Genomic DNA, 20,636 nt, shown 5'->3' on the forward strand with positions numbered 1-20,636 from the left:
TAATCTAACTTACCTGTGAGGATGGACAGAAACATCAGAGAAAACACACAATGCTGCAGTGACAGCATGTTGAATGAAGGTAATGTTGATGGTTTGTGTATTGATCTCTGTTGAATATAGAAGTTCCTCTCTCTTCTATAGTTCAGTAACAGCTCAGCTCCTCCCTGACTCTCTCGATAAAGTGATTCTAGATTACATGATGAAAAATATCAAAGTTTATCAGTGTGTGACTACCTCTGGTGGATGTTGTGGAGTATTGTGTTTTCCTTGCATCCAACGTTTTTAGATTAGATTAGATTAGATTCAACTTTATTGTCATTGTGCAGAGTTCAATTACAATGACAACGAAATGCAGTTTGCGTCTAACCAGAAGTGCAAAAAAGCAGAAAAGTGCAATGTGATATACAAAGTATTGACAACTGGTGCATAGACAGGACAAGAAATATATTGCAGTGTTATAAGAGCAGAATAAATATGGCTATGTAATATGAACAGTGTATGAACAACATGTACACGTATGTGCAATGTAGTAGCAGTGACACTATAATAGTTGTATGAATAATATAGCTATATGCAATGTATGAGCAGAATATATAATAAGAAAAACCGAATAAATATGGATATTCTGAATGCACCATATAGACAGATATGTACAGTATGTACAGTTATGTGCAGTGTGGTAACATAAGTGTAGTAAGAATAAGTATATGTGCAGGATGAATATTATGAAGAGCAGTAGAATATGGCTATGTACAGATGTAATTACAGTATGTACATTTGTAAATAAATAAATAGCACAGTATTGGTGGGGTAGGGTAGTGCAAATTGTCCGGGGGGTGCTTAGTAGGTTCAATTGTCACCGGGATAACCTACAGTGTGTGACTCCCTCTGGTGGATGTTGTGGAGTATTGTGTTGTCTTTGCTCCAGAGGTTTTTGTTCAGAGTTTTGGTGTTTCCTGTCACTGTGGGCCTCAGAGCACAGTAGTACACAGCAGAGTCAGACAGCTGAAGCTTCTGGATCTTCAGAGGAGCTGATCTTAACTTGGAATTGTGTGTAGATGAAAATCTCTCCCTGAACTCGTCTGGTGTGTTCCCTTCATCCCCTTGAAAGCGGCTCAGAATGAATATGGGGCTGTTGTTTCCATCCTGTTTGTACCAGAAGAGATTATTACTAGTTGAACTGCTGTTATATAGACAGCCAAGTGTTACTGCCTCTCCTTCAGTACCAGTCACATCTCCTTCTGGTTGCAGCACGTTGTCTTTTTGTGCTCTGCATTCTGTAAAACAGCAACAAACAGAATCAGTGTGCTGTTAAAGAATCATATCAATGTTGGATTGATATCAAAGAAACAGAGTTGTGTTCATACCAAGGCTCATAGCAGCCAGCAACACTGAGATGAACAGAGGCTTCATATCTGCAGTGTGGAGTAACTCTGAGCTACAGCAAGTATAAAGAAGGCTGTGATCTCTCTGTTTAGTCTTCATCAACACTAAGGTGGTGGATTAGAAGGAGGAACCTGATCACAGCCCTGGGTTATTCCCCCTACTGACTACTTTACACCTAACACATGTTGTGCCTCTCTCCTTTTCTTACTTTAAAATTCCTTAACTTTGTGTTTGAGAGGCGGCCTCTAGCTCACCCAATAAGAGCGTTCGCCCCATGTTGGCTCAGTCTTGCAGTGGCTCGGGTTTGAATCCGACCTATTGCCCTTTGCTGCGTGTCATCCCCCATATCTCTCCCCCTTTCATGTCTATCCAATGTCACTTGAAAAAAAGGGGAAAAGCCCCAGAAAAATAATCTTTAAAAAAAGGTTGTGTTTCGAGGCCTAAACTAGTAGTAAAGTAGAAGAAATAATTAACTCTGACTCTGCACTCTAATACTTTTATAATGTTTTATGTCTAAATGACATAAAAATATAAATGTAAAAGAAGAACAAAAACAATGACATTGTGTCAGTCTGTCACAAATAGGTCCTAGAGTTCTAGGGTTAGTAGTAAAGTTAGTCACTTACTTTATGGATCTATAATCTGTAAATGCATGTGTGAAAGAGAAAATAAATGTTTGAATAAACATATCTTTATCTCAGGTTCAAAACACACCAACTGGATTACATAGAGTCGGAAATCTTTTTCTTTTTTTAAATGAAGGGAGAAACGTTACGTTGCTCAGCGGTTTTGCTGCTATAACGTCAGCAGATTGCAACAGGTAGCCATTTACTTTATAAGTCGATTGGTCATCTCATTTTGGGTGAACATCAACTTATGAATTAAGGAGGGAACCCAAGAAAGCCACAACAATAGACGTTAATGGCCGACATAGCACCTCAGTTAATGAAATGATTCAGCCATGACGTACTTTGTGACTCTACTATTAAATGAAGTTTGAAGTTGTTTCATATCCATTTTAAATGTTTGACCAGCATGTTTTTCATATTGCAATCCATTTTTTGTTGACCACCACATAGCCTTTATATGTAAACAGAATTATCTTCATTTCCAACTGGCACTGAGCCACATATCTTCACTTCTTCATGCTTCTCTGTGGTCAGGTTGGGATATGGTGGATCTGGGCAATGATGTGTTCATGAAGTATCACATTGCTGGGAATTAATAACATTAGTTGATTCAAGAATAGACAGAAATTAATTAATTTGTCAAACACCTTTTAAAATAATAGACTTTTTCCTCTTTCAGTTTGGGGAAAGGTATCAAGTCTACAGTGTCAAGTCAAAAGACTCAATTCCAAGTGATGTCATTGGTGTTAAAGTCCAAGTGGAGTTGCAAGTCTTTTCTTCTCGAGTAGTGTCTGAAGTCATCAAATGTGTGACTCAAGGCTGCGCCTCTGGTTAAGGGACTCTAAACATTTACATCACATTTAGCATATTTAAATGATTGTCATGAGTCTCAAAGATTGTATTGGAGAAGACAACAGGATGTCTGTTCTGTCTCAACAATGAAAACTACAAACTGTAGAGAAAAATATCTTTCTTGTGTTCTTCTGTCTAAACAACAGTTAAGATTCACAACAACAATGAACTGGATTACATCTTTTTCATGAAGTTGTAAACACAAATAATTAGTGTAAACAATGAATTATGGCAATTATTCAGTGATTTATGTTCTCAGTGTCCACTTGATTGCACTGTTGTTCAATAAAAGGAGGAGCTGAAGTGTGTATATGTTCAGTGAGGAGCTGTCAGGTTTTTGTATAGAGACTGTGGGTTTGCTGTCACTGTGGGCTTCACAGCACAGTAGTACAGAGCAGAGTCTGTCACTGCAGCAGAGGAGATCTGGAGAACCATTTTGGTTTTATCCTCCCTTACAGACGCAGACAGTCCAGACTTTGTTTCATCTTGCGCTACAGAGTGAAAGATGAGAAAATCTGGTGGTTTTCCTGGATATTGTCGATACCAGAAGAAATAATCAGTATATTCCGCTTGTTTGGAGTATGTGTAGGACAGAGTAACAGAGCTGTCTTCTAAACTGTTCTTTTCTGTCTCTACTGGGGTGAGTTCATCACAGCTGATACCTAAAGGAAGAGATAACTGTTATTTCATGTAGAAACAGACTCAATAAATGATTCACATTCAGATGTCATTGGAATAAAACTTTTTCATGCTGCATAATCTAACCTACCTGTGAGGATGGAGAGAAACATCAGAGGAATCACACAATGCTGCAGTGACAGCATGTTGAATAAAGGTAATGTTGATGGTTTGTGTATTGAACTCTGTTGAATATAGAAGTTCCTCTCTCTTCTATAGTTCAGTAACAGCTCAGCTCCTCCCTGAGTCTCTCCATAAAGTGATTCTAGACTATATTTTGATTGAAGATTAACAATGTGTGATTCCCTCTGGTGGATGTTGTGGAGTATTGTGTTGTCTTTGTTCCAAAGGTTTTTGTACAGAGTTTTGGTGTTTCCTGTCAGTGTGGGCTTCACAGCACAGTAGTACACAGCAGAGTCAAACAGTTTAGCAGAGGAGATCTGCAGATCTATTTTGGTTTTATCCTCACTCACTGAAGCAGACAGTCCAGATTTTGTTGCATTTTGTGATCCAAAGTGAAAGATGATGAACTCTGGTGGTTTTCCTGGATATTGTCGATACCAGAAGAAATAATCACTACCAGTTGCTTGTTTGGAGTATCTGTAGGACAGAGTAACAGAGCTGCCTTCTAAACGGTTCTCTTCTGTCTCGACTGGAGTGAGTTTTTCACAGCTGACACCTGAAGGAAGAGAAAACTTTATTTCATGTTGTAAAAGACATAATGAATGATTCACATTCAGATGATATTGGGATTAAACTTCTGCATAAACTTGTTAAAGCTGCATAATCTAACATACCTGATAGAATGGAAAGAAACATCAGAGAAAACACACAATGCTGCAGTGACAGCATGTTGAATGAAGGTAATGTTGATGGTTTGTGTATTGATCTCTGTTGAATATAGAAGTTCCTCTCTCTTCTATAGTTCAGTAACAGCTCAGCTCCTCCCTGAGTCTCTCCGTCTCCTCGTAGCTCTGGATTTTCACTTCTCTGTTACTCTTCTAGGTAAAGGCAAAGAATTTCTAATAAGGGAAGAAGTTCCACTCTCTTGTTACTTCCGGCTTCTGAACTGGTTGCAGTTCCACCAGACTTCTATATAGGGGCGCTCACAGGCCAGTGCAGAATGAATGGGACTCTATTTTTTTTTTTTTTTTTTAAAACCTTTATTAATCCAGGTAAACTGTTTGAGAACAACTTCTCATTTACAAACATGTACTGGCCAAGAGGCTACAGAAATAAATGGTCAAATACTCCACAACTATACATATACATGTCATACACATAACACACTATGGAGCTATACCCCTCAAAATCCACTTTTCTCAGGATATAATTTTTTGTCTAGTAATTTGAATGTTGCATTCAAAAGAGGAGGCAAAGAACATACCAGCCCAGTTCTCATTCCAAACTCGTAAAATAAGGACGTTTGGACAGTGGCTGTCAGCGTCTGATGCAACGAAAAAGGCACCTTTCAGCATGTTTGTGTAACGCACTGGGAAGAGCTGCAGTTAGATGAGATTTAACGAGTAGTATGTAAGGGAGAATTACTGCAGATGGGTCAAACAGGACTTTCACCCAGGAGACCCGGGTTAGCGTCCCGCTTGTCACGCCTGATAGGTTAGTCTCTCTCTGTTAATACTCTACGCTAAATCTCCCAATGTTTGACCCAGGTGAAAAAAGCTTCTGGGGGGGTTGTTTGGCTCAATGTCATGGTGCAAAGGACCCTAGGGTGAAATTACTCCAAACCATCACTTTGAACTTGCTTACCGGTAACTTGCTTGTTGGACTTGCTGGCTTGTTATGTTAATTTAGCCTATTCAGCCTCCCAGGTATGTTATTTATGCAATTGTGTAGTTGAATAACTGTTAATGTCTTACGTTAACATACAGGACACCTATTCAGCTTTTGTTCTGTGTGCTATTGTGTAGTTGAATAACTTGCCTTTCCAGATTAAATGTCTGTGCTTGGTCTTTGTGAAATAAATTTCTAAATGAATGCGACTTATAGTCCAGTGCAACTTATGTTTTTTTGCCTCTTCATGACGCATTTTTTGACTGATGTGACTTATACTCCGGAGTGACTTATAGTCAGGAAAATACGGTAGTAAAGGTAGTCACTTACTTTATGGATCAATAATCTGTAAATGCATGTGTGAAAGAGAAAATAAAATTTTGAATAAACATACCTTTAGCTCAGGTCCAAAACACACCAACTGGATCGCATAGAGTTGGAAATCTTTTTCTTTTAGATGAAAGGAGTAACTTTACGTTACCCAGCGCTTTTGCTGCTATAACGTCAGCAGTCGATTGGTCATCTCATTTTGGGTGAACATCAACTCATGAATTAAGGAGGGAACCCACAACAATAGACGTTAATGGCCAACATAGCACCTCTGTTAATGAATGATTCAGCCTCTACTTACCGTTCTTTGTGCCACTTCAACTATTAAATGAAGTTTGAAGTTGTTGCATATCCATTTGTAATTTTTGACCCGCATATTGCAATTATTTTTTTGTTGGACACAAAATTGTATTTATATGTAAACAGAAATATCATAATTTCCAACTGGCACTCAGCCACATAACTTCACTTCTTCATGCTTCTCCGCGGTCTGTCAGGTTGGGTTATAGTGGATCCGGGCAATGATGTGTTCATGAAATATCGCATTGCTGGGAATTAATAATATTTTTTTATTTTTTATTTTACCTTTATTTAACCAGGAAAGTCCCATTGAGATTAAAAACCTCCTTTTCAAGGGAGTCCTGGCCAAGAAGCAGCAAAAGAGTTTCAAACAAACAATACAATTACATACACATTATGAAAAACCGTTACAAAGGATTGACTCAAGTGTTATCAATCTGGACTTAAAAGCGTTCAATGAAAGTAATTCAGTCAATTTCCAGTCTTTTTGCAACATGTTCCATGTGTGGGGGGCTGAGTAAACAAAAGCCCTTTTTCCCAGTTCTGTACGGGCAAGTGGAACAGCGAGCAACAAAAGATCATTCGAACGCAAACAATGAGAGCCAACACTCCTCCGTGAGATTAAGTTACAGATGTAGGATGGCAATAGACCAAGCATGGCCTTATAAATGAAAGTATACCAGTGACCCAGCCTCCTGGAGGACAGAGAAGGCCATCCCACTCGAGAATATAGTTCACAGTGATGGGTCAAAACCCTACAATTAGTAATGAACCGCAGAGAAGCATGATATGCAATGTCAATCTTATGGAGACATTTAGCAGAGGCATGTACAACAGGTCTCCATAGTCTAAAATAGATAAAAATGTTGCATTAACAAGGCGCTTTTTTGCCTCAAAAGAAAAACTGAATTTATTACGAAAGAAAATCCCAATTTAAGTTTAAGCATTTTTACAAGATTATCTATATGGGGCTTAAAAGTCAGGGAGTCATCAAGCAAAATACCAAGGTACTTGTAGGTGTGAACCATCTCTATGACATTTCCCTCAAGAGTGGACACTAAGGGAGTAGATTGAGGGACCTTCTTAGTGTTTGAAAACATTAGTTTGGTCTTTTCAGTGTTAAGAACCAGTTTTAGCTGGATAAGTGTGTGCTGGACCACATCAAACGCTTTCTGCAGAGATTCTACAGCTTTGGCAGGGTTCAATCCAAAACAGTAAATTATTGTGTCATCAGCGTAAAAATGCATATTAGCGTCAGAAACATCTTTTCCTAAATCATTAATATACATGATGAACAGGAGGGGTCCTAATATAGAACCCTGCGGCACCCCCTTGTGGACATTCAAAATTAAGAACACAGACCATCACATTTAATACACTGGGTCCTGTCACTCAAATAATTTGTGAACCAGGAAACAACATGATTAGACAGTCCCAGACTTAAAAGCCTATGCTTTAAAATAACATGATCCACAGTGTCAAAAGCTTTTGACAGATCAATAAAAAGGGAAGCACAATATTGTTTTTTATCAAGAGCAACAAGTATATCATTTATCACTTTTGTAGCAGCCGTGATGGTGCTGTGTTTTTCCTAAAGCCGGATTGCAGTTTAGAGAGTAGGTCACTAGAGTACAGGAACTCTTTAAGTTGATCACAAACAAGAGATTCAAGAAGTTTTGACAAAACACACAAATTTGATATTGGCCTGTAATTAGTTAAAACAGCTGGATCACCTCGCTATCCAGGACCGTAAGAGGTTGTGCTACATAATCAGCTGCTATTTTCAAGAAGTAGGGCTCTATCAAGTCCGGTCCGTTTGGTTTCCTATGATCTAATGTTTTGAGAGCTTTATGCACTTCCTGCACAGTAAAAGGAAAAAATTAAAATACTCTCCAGAAGACATTTGAGGCTCTCTGCAGGAAGTCACAGGGGCCACTCCTGTGGAGTCAAACAAAGAAGCAGAAGCTACGAAATGGTTGTTAAAGCTATTTAAGACCTCGGTCCTATCGTAGACAGGGACAGCGTCTTTTAAGACATATTTTGGAAGAGCCTGAGGTCTTCTATTTACCGATAGAGACTTTATCACTTTCCAAAATTTCTGTGGATTGTTGAGGTTTTCTGTTGAGACAGATAAGTAATATTCTGATTTAGCCTTCTTGATAAGAGAAGTACATTTATTTCTTAAATGCCTAAAATTAGACCAATCAGAGGAAGAATTGCCTTTTCTGGCTTTAGCCCATACCACATTGCGCTGATGGATGGACTCTGACAATTCTGGAGAAAACCAAGGGTTCTCTTGTCCCTTGACTCTGAATTTCCTAATGGGAGCATGTTTATTTACAATCAATTTTACAATTACAATTATTAGGACTCTTTACGTTTGGCCTTGTAGGTAGGTTGACCAACTGGCTAAGGTTAATAGAGTCACAGAAGGATTTGAATTCACCAAAAACTGCATTTAGCCAATCCCAATTCAAATCTCCGGCCAATAAGAGTTCATTGTAATTTAATTTTGACAAAAGATACTGTAAGGATGATAATGCTTCCTTGATGGCAGATGGAGACCTATAGCACCCCGCGACAGTTATAGACAGGGACTTAACTATTTCTACATTCAAAGCCAAAAACTCCATTTGCTTAGAAATAGATTCAGAACAATTGATACATCAAATCTTGATTTTAAATAAATGGCTATGCCACCACATTTTTTAGGCTTATCTGTACGATAAACATTGTATCCAAACATGGCAATGTCATCATTAGAAATAGATTTGGATAACCATGTTTCAGAAATGATCACAATATCTGCATCTGTCGATTTCACCCAAATTTTGACCATGTCCATCTTGGGTAATAAGCTGCGTACATTAAGATGAACAAATTTTAACCCAGGCATTGATTTGGAATCAGCAGGGGTCTGGACGCATTTCAGCTCAGGTCCAGGGTTTGGTTGCACATTTCCAGATATAAGTAAAAGTAGAACAATCATCAATCTTCGTTTCACGCTACATTTTGAAACAGTCTCCTGCGTTTCAAATGTTGAAGCCAAGCATTGCTTTTCATTAAGTGAAAGTGAAAGATTGTACAAAGCAAGAAAACCCTGAAGTTTAGGAACAACCCCAGGCAGATTGAAGTTGAAGACCAAAACCAAATGAGATAGTGGTGGCTCAAGGTGCCCTGCTGCAGATGGCTCAGGCTTTTTAGCCCAGGCTCCAGGCGGAGGTAGATGTGGCTCAGGCCTGTTAACCCAGGCTCCACATGGAAGGATGAGGCAGGCTCAGGCTTGTTAGCCCAGGCTCCAGGCGGAGGTAGATGTAGCTCAGGCTTATTAGCCCAGAATCAGATATAGCAGAGGCTAAATTAAGCAACTTTTAAAACAATAAAAAGCAGTAAAATCCATTAAAACGAATTAATACAGAGAGAGACACTGAGCAGACAATCCATGGACTTTGATTGTATATAACATATATTAGTTTATTCAAGAAATAAACAGAAATGAGTTTATTTGTCAAACACGTTTAAAATAATATACTTTCTCCTCTTTCAGTTTGGGGAAAGGTATCAAGTCTTTAAAGTCAAAAGGCTCAAGTCCAAGTGAATTCATGAGTCATTGGTGTTGAAGTCCAAGTGGAATTGCAAGTCTTTTCTTTTTGAGTAGTATCTAAAGTCATCAAATGTGTGACTCAAGGCTGCGCCTCTGGTTAAGGGACTCTAAACATTTACATTGCATTTAGCATATTTAAATTATTGTCATGAGTTTCAAAGATTGTATTGGAGAAGACAACAGGATGCTGTTAAGTAACATTTATCAACAATGACAAACACAAACTGTAGAGAAAAATAACTTTTTTCTGTCTAAACGAGTTAAGATTCACAACAACAATGAACTGGATTACATCTTTTTCATGAAGTTGTAAGCACGAATAATCAGTGTAAACAATGAAATATTGCATTTTTTCAGTGATTTATGTTCTCAGTGTCCACTTGATGGCACTGTTGTTCAATAAAAGGAGGAGCTGAAGTTTGTATATGTTCAGTGAGGAGCTGTCAGGTTTTTGTACAGAGACTGTGGGTTTGCTGTCACTGTGGGCCTCACAGCACAGTAGTACAGAGCAGAGTCTGTCACTGCAGCAGAGGAGATCTGGAGAATCATTTTGGTTTTATCCTCACTTACAGACGCAGATAGTCCAGACTTTGTTTCATCTTCCGTTCCAGAGTGAAAGATGAGAAAATCTGGTGGTTTTCCTGGATATTGTCGATACCAGAAGAAATAATCATTATATTCAGCTTGTTTGGAGTATCTTTAGGACAGAGTAACAGAGCTGCCTTCTAAACTGTTCTTTTCTGTCTCTACTGGAGTGAGTTCTTCACAGCTGACACCTAAAGGAAGAGATAACTGTTATTTCATGTAGAGACAGACTCAATTAATGATTCACATTTAGATGTTATTGGAATAAAACTTTTTCAAGCTGCATAATCTAACCTACCTGTGAGGATGGAGAGAAACATCAGAGAAAACACACAATGCTGCAGTGACAGCATGTTGAATAAAGGTAATGTTGATGGTTTGTGTATTGATCTCTGTTGAATATAGAAGTTCCTCTCTCTTCTATAGTTCAGTAACAGCTGAGCTCCTCCCTGAGTCTCTCCATAAAGGGATTCTACATCATGAAAAATATTGAAGTTCAACAGTGTGTGACTCCCTCTGGCGGATATTGTGAAGTATTCTGTTGTATCTGCTCCAAAAGTTTTTTGTGCAAAGTTTTGGTGTTTCCTGTCACTGTGGGCTGCAGAGCACAGTAGTACACAGCAGAGTCAGACAGCTGAAGCTTCTGGATCTTCAGAGGAAAGGACTTATCCTTGATTGTTGCATCAACTCTCTCTTGCTCTTTAGAATTATCAGTTTTACACGTCGCAGCAGCATCTTTGGGTAATCATTTTCTTCTTGTTTGTACCAGAACAAAGAGGGATATGTGTCATTGGTCTCAAATGCACAGTCAAGAGTAACTGTCTCTCCTTCAGTAATAATGACATCTCCTGATGGCTGGATCACTCTGTCTTCTCCTTTACACTTTGGGGAAGAAGAGAACATGCAGAGGAGGAGATGAATCAATAAAGATGATTGATTAAATGAGAACAATCAGTATGTTTAAAGAGTTACCTAGCCAGAGAGTCAGAATCAGGATGTTAGTCAGCCAGTGTTTCATGTCTGCAGTGAGAGAGGAGGAGAGAGAGGAAGAGTATTGATACTCTGATGGATCTGGGCCTTCACATCATTGGTCCTTCCTCTTCATCATCTGTTGGGGATCTCTCAACAATGTGTCATTGTCTTGAAGTTTAACAGTGTGTGACTCCCTCTAGTGGATGTTGTGGAGTATTGTGTTGTCTTTGCTCCAAAGGTTTTTGTACAGAGTTTTGGTGTTTCCTGTCACTGTGGGCTGCAGAGCACAGTAGTACACAGCAGAGTCAGACATCTTAGCTGAGGAGATCTGCAGATCAACTTGATTTCTCTCCTCATTCAGTGTAGCAGTCAGTCGAGGGTGAGGAGGTTTTGCTTCCACTACTGAAGGTGGTTTTGTATCAGTGATCAGGAGAAGGAACTGAGGAGCTGATCCAGGATCCTGTCGATACCACTGGAGATTATCAGCTTTAACTGAATAGGTACAGGACAGAGTAACACTACGGCCCTCTGATGAAAACACTTCAGCACTGCTGGCAGAAATATCATCTTCCATCGTGTTACCTAGTGAGGAAAATATCATGTTAGATTTACACTTCTGTTCCAAAATCACATATCCAACATTTGAAAAATATCACACTTATTAGTGATAAAGTGATGATATCTAGATTTTTATTTTTGAAATGTGTAACTTTGAACTCCATCTAAAATCTGAACTAGATCTGTAAAACTTTGAAAATGTCTTTGTATTTCAGGATTTATAATCAACAACATACATACCTATCAGAGTGAAGCAGAACAGAATTACAGTGAGTGTTTCCATGTCTGTAGAGGTGAAATTCTGTTTTTGAATGTTCAGGATAAATAAGTTTTGTGAGTTGTTTGGTCTGATGTTCCCAGCTGGAATCAAACAGTTCTCTGTGATGAAGCCACCTCTGCAGTCAGTAGGAGGAGACTCAGATGTTGAATTAGTTTCATTTCTTCAAGTCTTCATCACAACTGTGTTTCATTAGTGAAAAGAATCCAGACTGTCTCATAAACTAAACTGTATTTTAACAGTGTGTTACTCCCTCTGGTGGATGTTGTGGAGTATTGTGTTGTCTTTTCTCCAAAGGTTTTTGAACAGAGTTTTGATTGATATCAAAGAAACAGAGTTGTGTTCATACCAAGGCTCATAGCAGCCAGCAACACTGAGATGAACAGAGGCTTCATATCTGCAGTGTGGAGTAACTCTGAGCTACAGCAAGTATAAAGAAGGCTGTGATCTCTCTGTTTAGTCTTCATCAACACTAAGTTGGTGGGTTAGAAGGAGGAACCTGATCACAGCCCTGGGTTATTCCCCCTACTGGCAACTTTACAACTAACACATGTTGTGCCTCTCTCCTTTCCTAGTGTAACATGTCTTGTATGAAGTGATCTTTGTAGATTTCAGCTGACATGGTTCCTGTTTTACAGCTGGTGCAGATTCACTTTGTTCTTGAACGTATAAAAGGTGGTAATGGTACTGAACCTGTACAAGCCTTTTAGGGCATTTTCACACCTACCTCATTAGGTCCAGACTTTTGAGTTTGGTCCGCACCAAAATTGCTGGTGAGAAAGGTGCTTCGGACTACGATCCGGATCAAAAGACCAAATTTTGGTCCGATGAAGAGGTGGTCTCGGTCCGGACCAAACTGAATCATGATCCGGTCCGTTTATAGTGTGGAAGCATTTTTTGGATGGTTCGGACTTCCGGACCAAATACAAGAAGCTCTGGCAGGCTCTCCTTGTGTTGCAAGACCGGGGAAGGTCCTTTCAAGAATAGCTCTGTGCTTAGTGTGTAGAGAGATGGTGAATGCGCTCAGAGCAGAAAGCTGCCGGTTATCAGAGCAGAGGATACATAAGCATTTTACTTGTTAAGTGGTTAAACATTATTTGTCTTGCTTCTCAACATCACAACAAAACAAAAAGATAAGACAAGTATAGATTGGTGAAGAGTTCAATAAATGCATCAGTAGGAGAGATTTTCAGTAGGAGAGAGCAGCAGTGTTACAGAGAGCAGCAGTCAGTAGGGTTTAGCAGCAGTCAGTAGGAGAGATCAGTAGGAGAGGTAGGAGAGAGCAGCAGTCAGTAGGAAAGAGAGCAGTCAGTAGCAGCAGTCAGTAGGAGAGAGCAGCAGTAGGGTTCAGTAGCAGTCAGTAGGAGAGAGCAGCAGTCAGTAGGAGAGAGAGTAGCAGTCAGTGATGGGAGAGAGCAGCAGTCAGTTAGGAGTCAGTCAGTAGGAGAGAAAGCAGTCAGTTTCCTTGAGCAGTCAGTTAGCAGTCAGTTTAGAGAGCAGCAGTCAGTAGGGGAGAATGACAGTCAGTAGGAGAGAGTAGCAGTCAGTCGAGCAGCAGTCAGTAGGAGAAAGCAGCAGTCAGTAGGAGAGAGCAGCAGTCAGTAGGAGAGCAGCAGTCAGTTGAAAAATCTCCAACACAGAGAGAAGATACGAGAGGACGGGAAGCCCATCTACAAACTAGGGATGCACTGAACCCAGATTTTTGGGGTTCGACAAAATACCGAACTGTTTAAGATTCTGCCGAATCCCGAACTGAACTCTACTCCCATCTTTTATCTTTTATTTTATTTTTATTATTTTATTTTTAATTTAATACATATTGTATACTGTGTACATATATTTATACTTTACTTATATTGTTTATATTCTATTTAGAGAATGTGTGACATGCACCAACAACACCAAAACAAATTCCTTATATGTGTTAAAAATGTACTTGGTAATAAAGCTTTTCTGATTCTGAGTGCATTAACACAGTAAACACATTAATGAAGTAAACACCATCCACAGCCTAAAATATTGAAATGTAACAACTTAATGTTGAATTCACGCTCTTTTCACATCGTAGGAAAGCACATCGCTATCGCCAGCTGAGTGGCAATTTTGTTTGCCTTTTCTGTTTCGCCTCTTTTTCTCGAGTTTCGCGTCTTGTTACTTCTCTTTGGTAGCGTTCAGTTCGGTGGAAAAAAATTCTAAAGTTCGACAGTACCCGAACTCTGGGTTCGGTGCATCCATACTACAAACCAATCAATTATAACTGTCTGGAGACGCAGCTCGAGTATGTCATGACAGCAGGTCATTGTTTTGTCACGTATAGATCTTCAGTGCGCTTGCATAACTGCAGTGTGAAACCGAAACTTACCGGATCAAATGTATACAATGTAACAAAAACAAGAAGCTTGGTCCGGACCTTGATTCGGACTTTCAGATGTGAAAACGCCCATAAATTTTTTTCTAGAAAGTCTGAAAGTAAATTGAGATTTAATATTTCAACATTTTACGTTTTATGCTTTTTTCAGAATGTCTCTTGAATATGAAGTAACAGTTTAGTATCTTTTGTTCCTCTGCAGCCATTTAAAGTCAAATTCAAAGATGGTGGAATTGTTGGGGAAGCTTCTGTTTTCTGTTTTCATGAAGTTAGTAAAATCGTTGGCGGTAAAAATGTGATTCTACCGAGTTCTTCTGATTTCAGTTTTATCAGTTAATGTTTCAGTGTCTATTTGGGATGCAGATCAACATGTTGAACAATGGAAGGAGCTCATTGTGGCCTAATGGCCCACAGGGTATGAAGAGGATTTAGTAGGTAAATCAGTGTCCATTTATTTGTTGTCATGGTGTCTTGTGTTTGAACCATCATACAGTTAGTTTGTCATTGATGTGGATTTGCTGCTCATGTGAATCCTCCCACAGTGCTACATTAGCAGCTGTAACCACAGGGACTCTGATAAAACTGGAATAATCAGAATCCATCTGATATGAAGCTGTGGTTTGAATACCACTTCCCTCCTCTTTGAAGAGTAGTCAGATATCTGTGTTCAAGTTTTTGTACAGCCTCTTCTACACTTTATATCACTGTGTTTCTAGAGCACAGTAGTAGAGACCTGTGTCTGCCAGGGTTAGTCTCTTTATGGTCAGTTCAGTTGTTTTTACTGTTGTCTTGGATTTGTATCGGTCATCTGGGATATATTCAGTTTTTTCCTCTCTTGCTCCTTTCCACAGTATGAACTGAGGTGCCTGAAGGTCAGAATGATGTCTGTACCAGTGGAGTTCAATATATTTGTTATTGGTCTCATAGTCACATGTGAGTGTAACAGATTCTCCTTCTCTTGCACTGACTTCATCTTCTACAGGAGAGATTTTGTTTCCAGCTATTAGTCCTGAAAAAATAGAGAAAATTAAGTCATTAGACTAACATTGTTCATGAGGCTGAGAGGAGAAGACAGTGGAAAATGTCAACTGTACATTGTTACTCTGGACTGAAACAAATCAACTGTTCAGAGATTTCTGATCTGATCTGCAGTTTATATAAATCTTTAAAAAAAAATAAAACCATGAGTTCTTTCTATCTTACCAAAGAAAAGAGCAGCAAGAATAATCCACAGCCAATGTTCCATCTCTACAACAAGGTTTAAATCAACAGGAGAAACTAGCTGATGTTCAACATTCAGTCTGAGAATTGTTCTCTTCACAGCAGCACTTATTATTGACTGAATGGTTGAACACAGTGCAGAAGTAGTGCACCTCCTACTTGATAATGTCGCCCTCTAGTGGAGGTACAAGGTTCAGTACAACAGTGTAGAAAAAAGTCTTCCAGCAGCTTGTCAGTGTGTCAGCTTGTGTTTTTGTACAGAGACTGTGGGTTTGCTGTCACTGTGGGCCTCACAGCACAGTAGTACAGAGCAGAGTCTGTCACTGCAGCAGAGGAGATCTGGAGATACATTTTGGTTTTATCCTCACTTACTGAAACAGACAGTCTAGAGTTTGTTTCATTTTGCGATCCCAAATGAAAGATGATGAACTCTGGTGGTTTTCCTGGATATTGTCGATACCAGAAGAAATAATCATTATATCCAGCTTGTTTGGAGTATTTGTAGGACAGAGTAACAGAGCTGTCTTCTAAACTGTTCTTTTCTTTCTCTACTGGAGTGAGTTCTTCACAGCTGATACCTAAAGGAAGAGATAATTATGTTATTTCATGTAGAGACAGATCTAGTTAATGATTCACATTCATATGTTATTGGAATAAAACTTTTTCAAGCTGCAAAATCTAACATACCTGTTATAATGGAGAGAAGCATTAGAGAAAACACACAATGCTGCAGTGACATCATGTTGAATAAAGGTAATGTTGATGGTTTGTGTATTGATCTCTGTTGAATATAGAAGTTCCTCTCTCTTCTATAGTTCAGTAACAGCTCAGCTCCTCCCTGAGTCTCTCCATAAAGTGATTCTAGACTACATCATGAAAAATATTGAAGTTTAACAGTGTGTGACTCCCTCTGGTGGATGTTGTGGAGTATTGTGTTGTCTTTGCTCCAAAGGTTTTTGTACAGAGTTTTGGTGTTTCCTGTCACTGTGGGCTGCAGAGCACAGTAGTACACAGCAGAGTCAGACAGCTGAAGCTTCTGGATCTTCAGAGGAAAGGACTTATCCTTGATTGTTGCATCAACTCTCTCTTGCTCTTTAGAATTATCTGTTTTTACACGTCGCAGCAGCATCTTTGGGTAATCATTGACTTCTTGTTTGTACCAGAACAAATAGGGAAATGTGTCACTGGTCTCAAATGTACAGCCAAGAGTAGCTGTCTCTCCTTCAGTAGTAATGAAATCTCTTGTTGGCTGGGTCACTCTGTCTTCTCCTTTACACTCTGGGGAAGAAGAGAACATGCAGATGAAGAGATGAATCCCTAGAGATGATTGATTAAAGGAGAACAATCAGTAGTTTAAATAGTTACCTAGCCAGAGAGTCAGAATCAGGATGTTAGTCAGCCAGTGTTTCATGTCTGCAGTGAGAGGGGAGGAGAGAGAGGAAGAGCATTGATACTCTGATGGATCTGGGCCTTCACATCATTGGTCCTTCCTCTTTATCATCTGTTGAGGAACTCTCAACAGCACATCAGCCACCAAAAGGAGGAGCTGAAGTGTGTAAAAGTTCATGGAGGAGCTGTCAGGTTTTTGTACAGAGACTGTGTGTTTGCTGTCACTGTGGGCTTCACAGCACAGTAGTACAGAGCAGAGTCTGTCACTGCAGCAGAGGAGATCTGAAGATCCTCAACATGATTTTATCCAGTCAGTTTACAAGAGTAGCATGTGTCTAATCTCTGAGACTCTGCTGGTCTTGTACTGATTAACAGCTCAGAGTTCTTGTGGTTTTCCTAGATATTGTCAATCCAGGAGTTAACTTCTTCACAGCTGACCCTAGAAGCGATGTCAGCGTGGCTGCAGACTTCTGCTGAATCTAAACGTCAACCTTTTGGACCAGTTGGCCCCCGTCTCTAGTGTTGGGCAAGTTACTCGAAATGGGTCATCATTAATTACTAACAATATGTTACTATACTTTGGTTACTCACTAGAGGTTGATTTTTGACATTTATTACATAATCGGCATCGGCCGATATCCGAGTATATCAAGCCGATTTCTTTTGTGTTCAAGTGTTATACATTTTCTTCAGACCTAAAACAAAGAAATGCTGCTGGTTGCTGCTGTGTGCAGCACTACTATTGTTAAAATTGTTTGCAGATTTGTGATCTCAGAGTATTGATAAATATGTGCACTAAACTTTATTTTTCATTGAAAAGTTTATTTTCACAAAGTTTATTTTCTTCTTACCTGTTTCATTTATTTAATATATTTTTATACATTATTTATACAATATATGTTTTTACATTAAACATTTTTAATTTAAGTATAGATAAGACAAGTATAGAATGGTGAAGTGTTCAATAAATGCTTTTATTGAGAAATTTTGTGTATCTTAATTATTAGTGTTACATTTTATATTTCAAATAGAGGTTTAAAAATAAGCACATATCGACCTGATATCGGTCAAAATAAATCGGCAGCATTTATCGGCCATCGTCTGACCCTGATTTCTAAAGATCATCAAGCATCGGCATCGGCCAGAGAAAAACCCCATATCGGTCAACCTCTATTACTCACCCCAGCCACATCAAAAGTTGTCTTCAAACAACTCCAAACCCTTCCACTGTGACTAAAACTAGGTGACTCCTGAGCCCCTTTAACACAACGTCTCTAACATTACCCAGAGCAGCTGCATGTGAGAACGTAAATGTCTGAATCAGTTGGACCAGACATTAAACACTCTTTAGCTTAAGTCTGTATAATATCCGATTGAGCCTATGTGTGAAGAGAACAGCTATTTCTATTTAAAAAAAGAAGAAGCTCCTCTCTACACATCCGTTATTGCATTGGTTCTCAAATGGGGGTACGTGTCCCCCTAGGGGAACATTATTGAAGAAAAACTTGAGAACCCCTGATTTATTGGGTGGTCTGTGCTGCCCTCTGCTGATGCAACACTGAAATATAATAAATGTATATAACACAAACAATACTAGCATGGACAAATTACCATATATTCTATTTCAATTAAAAGGCAGTAAATGTGTATTGATTTTCTTTTTCTTTCTTGGATTTGATTTTTGTAAGACCTTTTTAAATCTTCCATATTTATCCATAAGTCATTAAGAATTATTTTAAGACAAATAAAGACAAAAGTGTGTATGTATATATGTGTGTATATATATATATATATTCTCAGTTGTAAATGAGAGTGGTTCTGGGGAAGCTTCATTCACAGTCCATTTCCAAAGGAGCGTCACCAACAGACGCCGCTCAAATACCTCTGGGTGCAATTGGATAGTCCTTCAACCAATCAGACCGACGATCCGGGTGACGTAGCAGCGACAGCGGCATCAACGGGTCACTGCACTTCGGAGGCTGATCTCGATTTGGAAAAATTGGCTGACTTACAGATCAAATCTCAAAGTTCGTCAGGGTTTTCCCAGGCTAGCAGGGACAGGGTTGAAGAAGCAACTTTTACTCAACATTACTTTCATAATGTAAACTGTTTTCTCCAAAAAATACTGAAAGGCCTTAGGGAATCATATTGTTTCATTATATTTTATTACATTATTTGAGCTTTAATACCTTTACAGCAGTGATTACTATTAATTGTTATCATACATGAATCTACAAGTTTAAGGAGAACAGAAGCGCAGATTCTGAGTACTGTGGAGTTGTCTAAAAACCCTCTGATTCTAAGAAGAGTTTACACACAGTATCCCCCCCAAAGCGATCTTCTTCCTGGAATGAACTAAAGCATTGTAACCACTCCCTCCTCGTCCTGCTCCAACACACAGCGAGCTCCACTCTGTCTGTATTTCCTTGTTCTCTCCCCTTTAGATCACGAGTTTCAAGAGCTGACAAGCCCCGTTTACTGGACAAACACATGCTGTTCAGGACACAGCTCAAACTAGTTTCGCTTATCAGGAAGTGAAACTCAGACAGTTGTTACTGAGAACAGAAATGGCACAGAAAGGAGTTCAGCTGGACAGGGAGACCTTCTCTTCTTCCATCTGTCTGGATCTACTGGAGGATCCGGTGTCTACTCCCTGTGGACACAACTACTGCATGAACTGTATTAAAAGCCACTGGGATGAAGAGGATCATAAGAACATCCACAGCTGTCCTCAGTGCAGGCAGACGTTCACACCGAGGCCTGTCCTGCTGAAAAACACCATGTTAGCAGAAGAAGCTCTCACACACAGAGGATCACAACCAGTTTCTATACAACTACCCCTCACTGTCACCGCTCAGCCAATCAACATCCAGCATTGATATCCGTCCACTGAGCTGCTTTGAGGACGTGACAGCGGCCGTGTCCGAAGTCAGAGATAAACTACAGGATGTTCTGAGAGAGAAGTCGACAACCATCTCACTGACAGGAAGGGCTGGCGGCAAACAGAAGACCGAATATATAGAGGATGTGAGAAGGGACCACAAAGATTTGAGATGCTGGAAGTGGCCCACAAAGAATGCGTATGTACAGAGACCAACATTTTTTGTTATGCGCCGTTTTACTATCACAACCAGAGCCCAAGACCAGAGCCGAATTCTTACAATATTCACATGAAATCGCACTGGATCCAAACACAGCACACACACACACTGCTGTTATTATCTCAGAGGAACAGAAAAGCAACATATATGAGACAACATCAGCGTTATTCTAGTCACCCAGACAGGTTCACTGTATGGCCTCAGGTCCTGAGTAGAGAGGGTCTGACTGGATGTTGTTACTGGGAGGTGGAGAGGAGAGGGGAAGGAGTACATGTAGCAGTCGCATACAAGACTATCAGCAGAGCAGGGGAGGATTGTGGATTTGGAGAAAATGACAAATCTTGGGCGTTAGATTGTGAGAATAATAGTCATTCATTTTGGTACAACAATGTCCAAACTCCCGTCTCAGGTCCTGAGTCCTCCAGAGTAGGAGTGTACCTGGATCACAGTGCAGGTATTCTGTCCTTCTACGGTGTCTCTGAAACCATGACTCTCCTCCACAGAGTCCAGACCACATTCACTCAGCCTCTCTATGCTGGATTTAATATGGATTATCCTGGAGACTCTGCTGTGTTGTGTAAACTGAAACAGACAG

The 20,636-nt window shown here is 39.6% G+C and overlaps 1 gene segment (V, D, J or C); it reads right to left on the reverse strand.

Moving 5' to 3' along the window:
* Positions 1 to 957: 957 nt before the first annotated feature.
* On the reverse strand, positions 958 to 1,567 carry LOC114565082 (T cell receptor alpha variable 14/delta variable 4-like; the record flags this gene model as incomplete). The annotated part of the segment is given in 2 exon segments: positions 958 to 1,277; positions 1,368 to 1,567. Coding segments are annotated over 2 exon segments (438 nt in total), but the record flags the coding sequence as incomplete, so codon positions are not given.
* Between the last annotated feature and the right edge of the window lie 19,069 nt (positions 1,568 to 20,636).

Source organism: Perca flavescens, chromosome 12 (assembly GCF_004354835.1).
Source record: "Perca flavescens isolate YP-PL-M2 chromosome 12, PFLA_1.0, whole genome shotgun sequence".
In the NCBI taxonomy this organism is placed as follows: domain Eukaryota; kingdom Metazoa; phylum Chordata; class Actinopteri; order Perciformes; family Percidae; genus Perca; species Perca flavescens.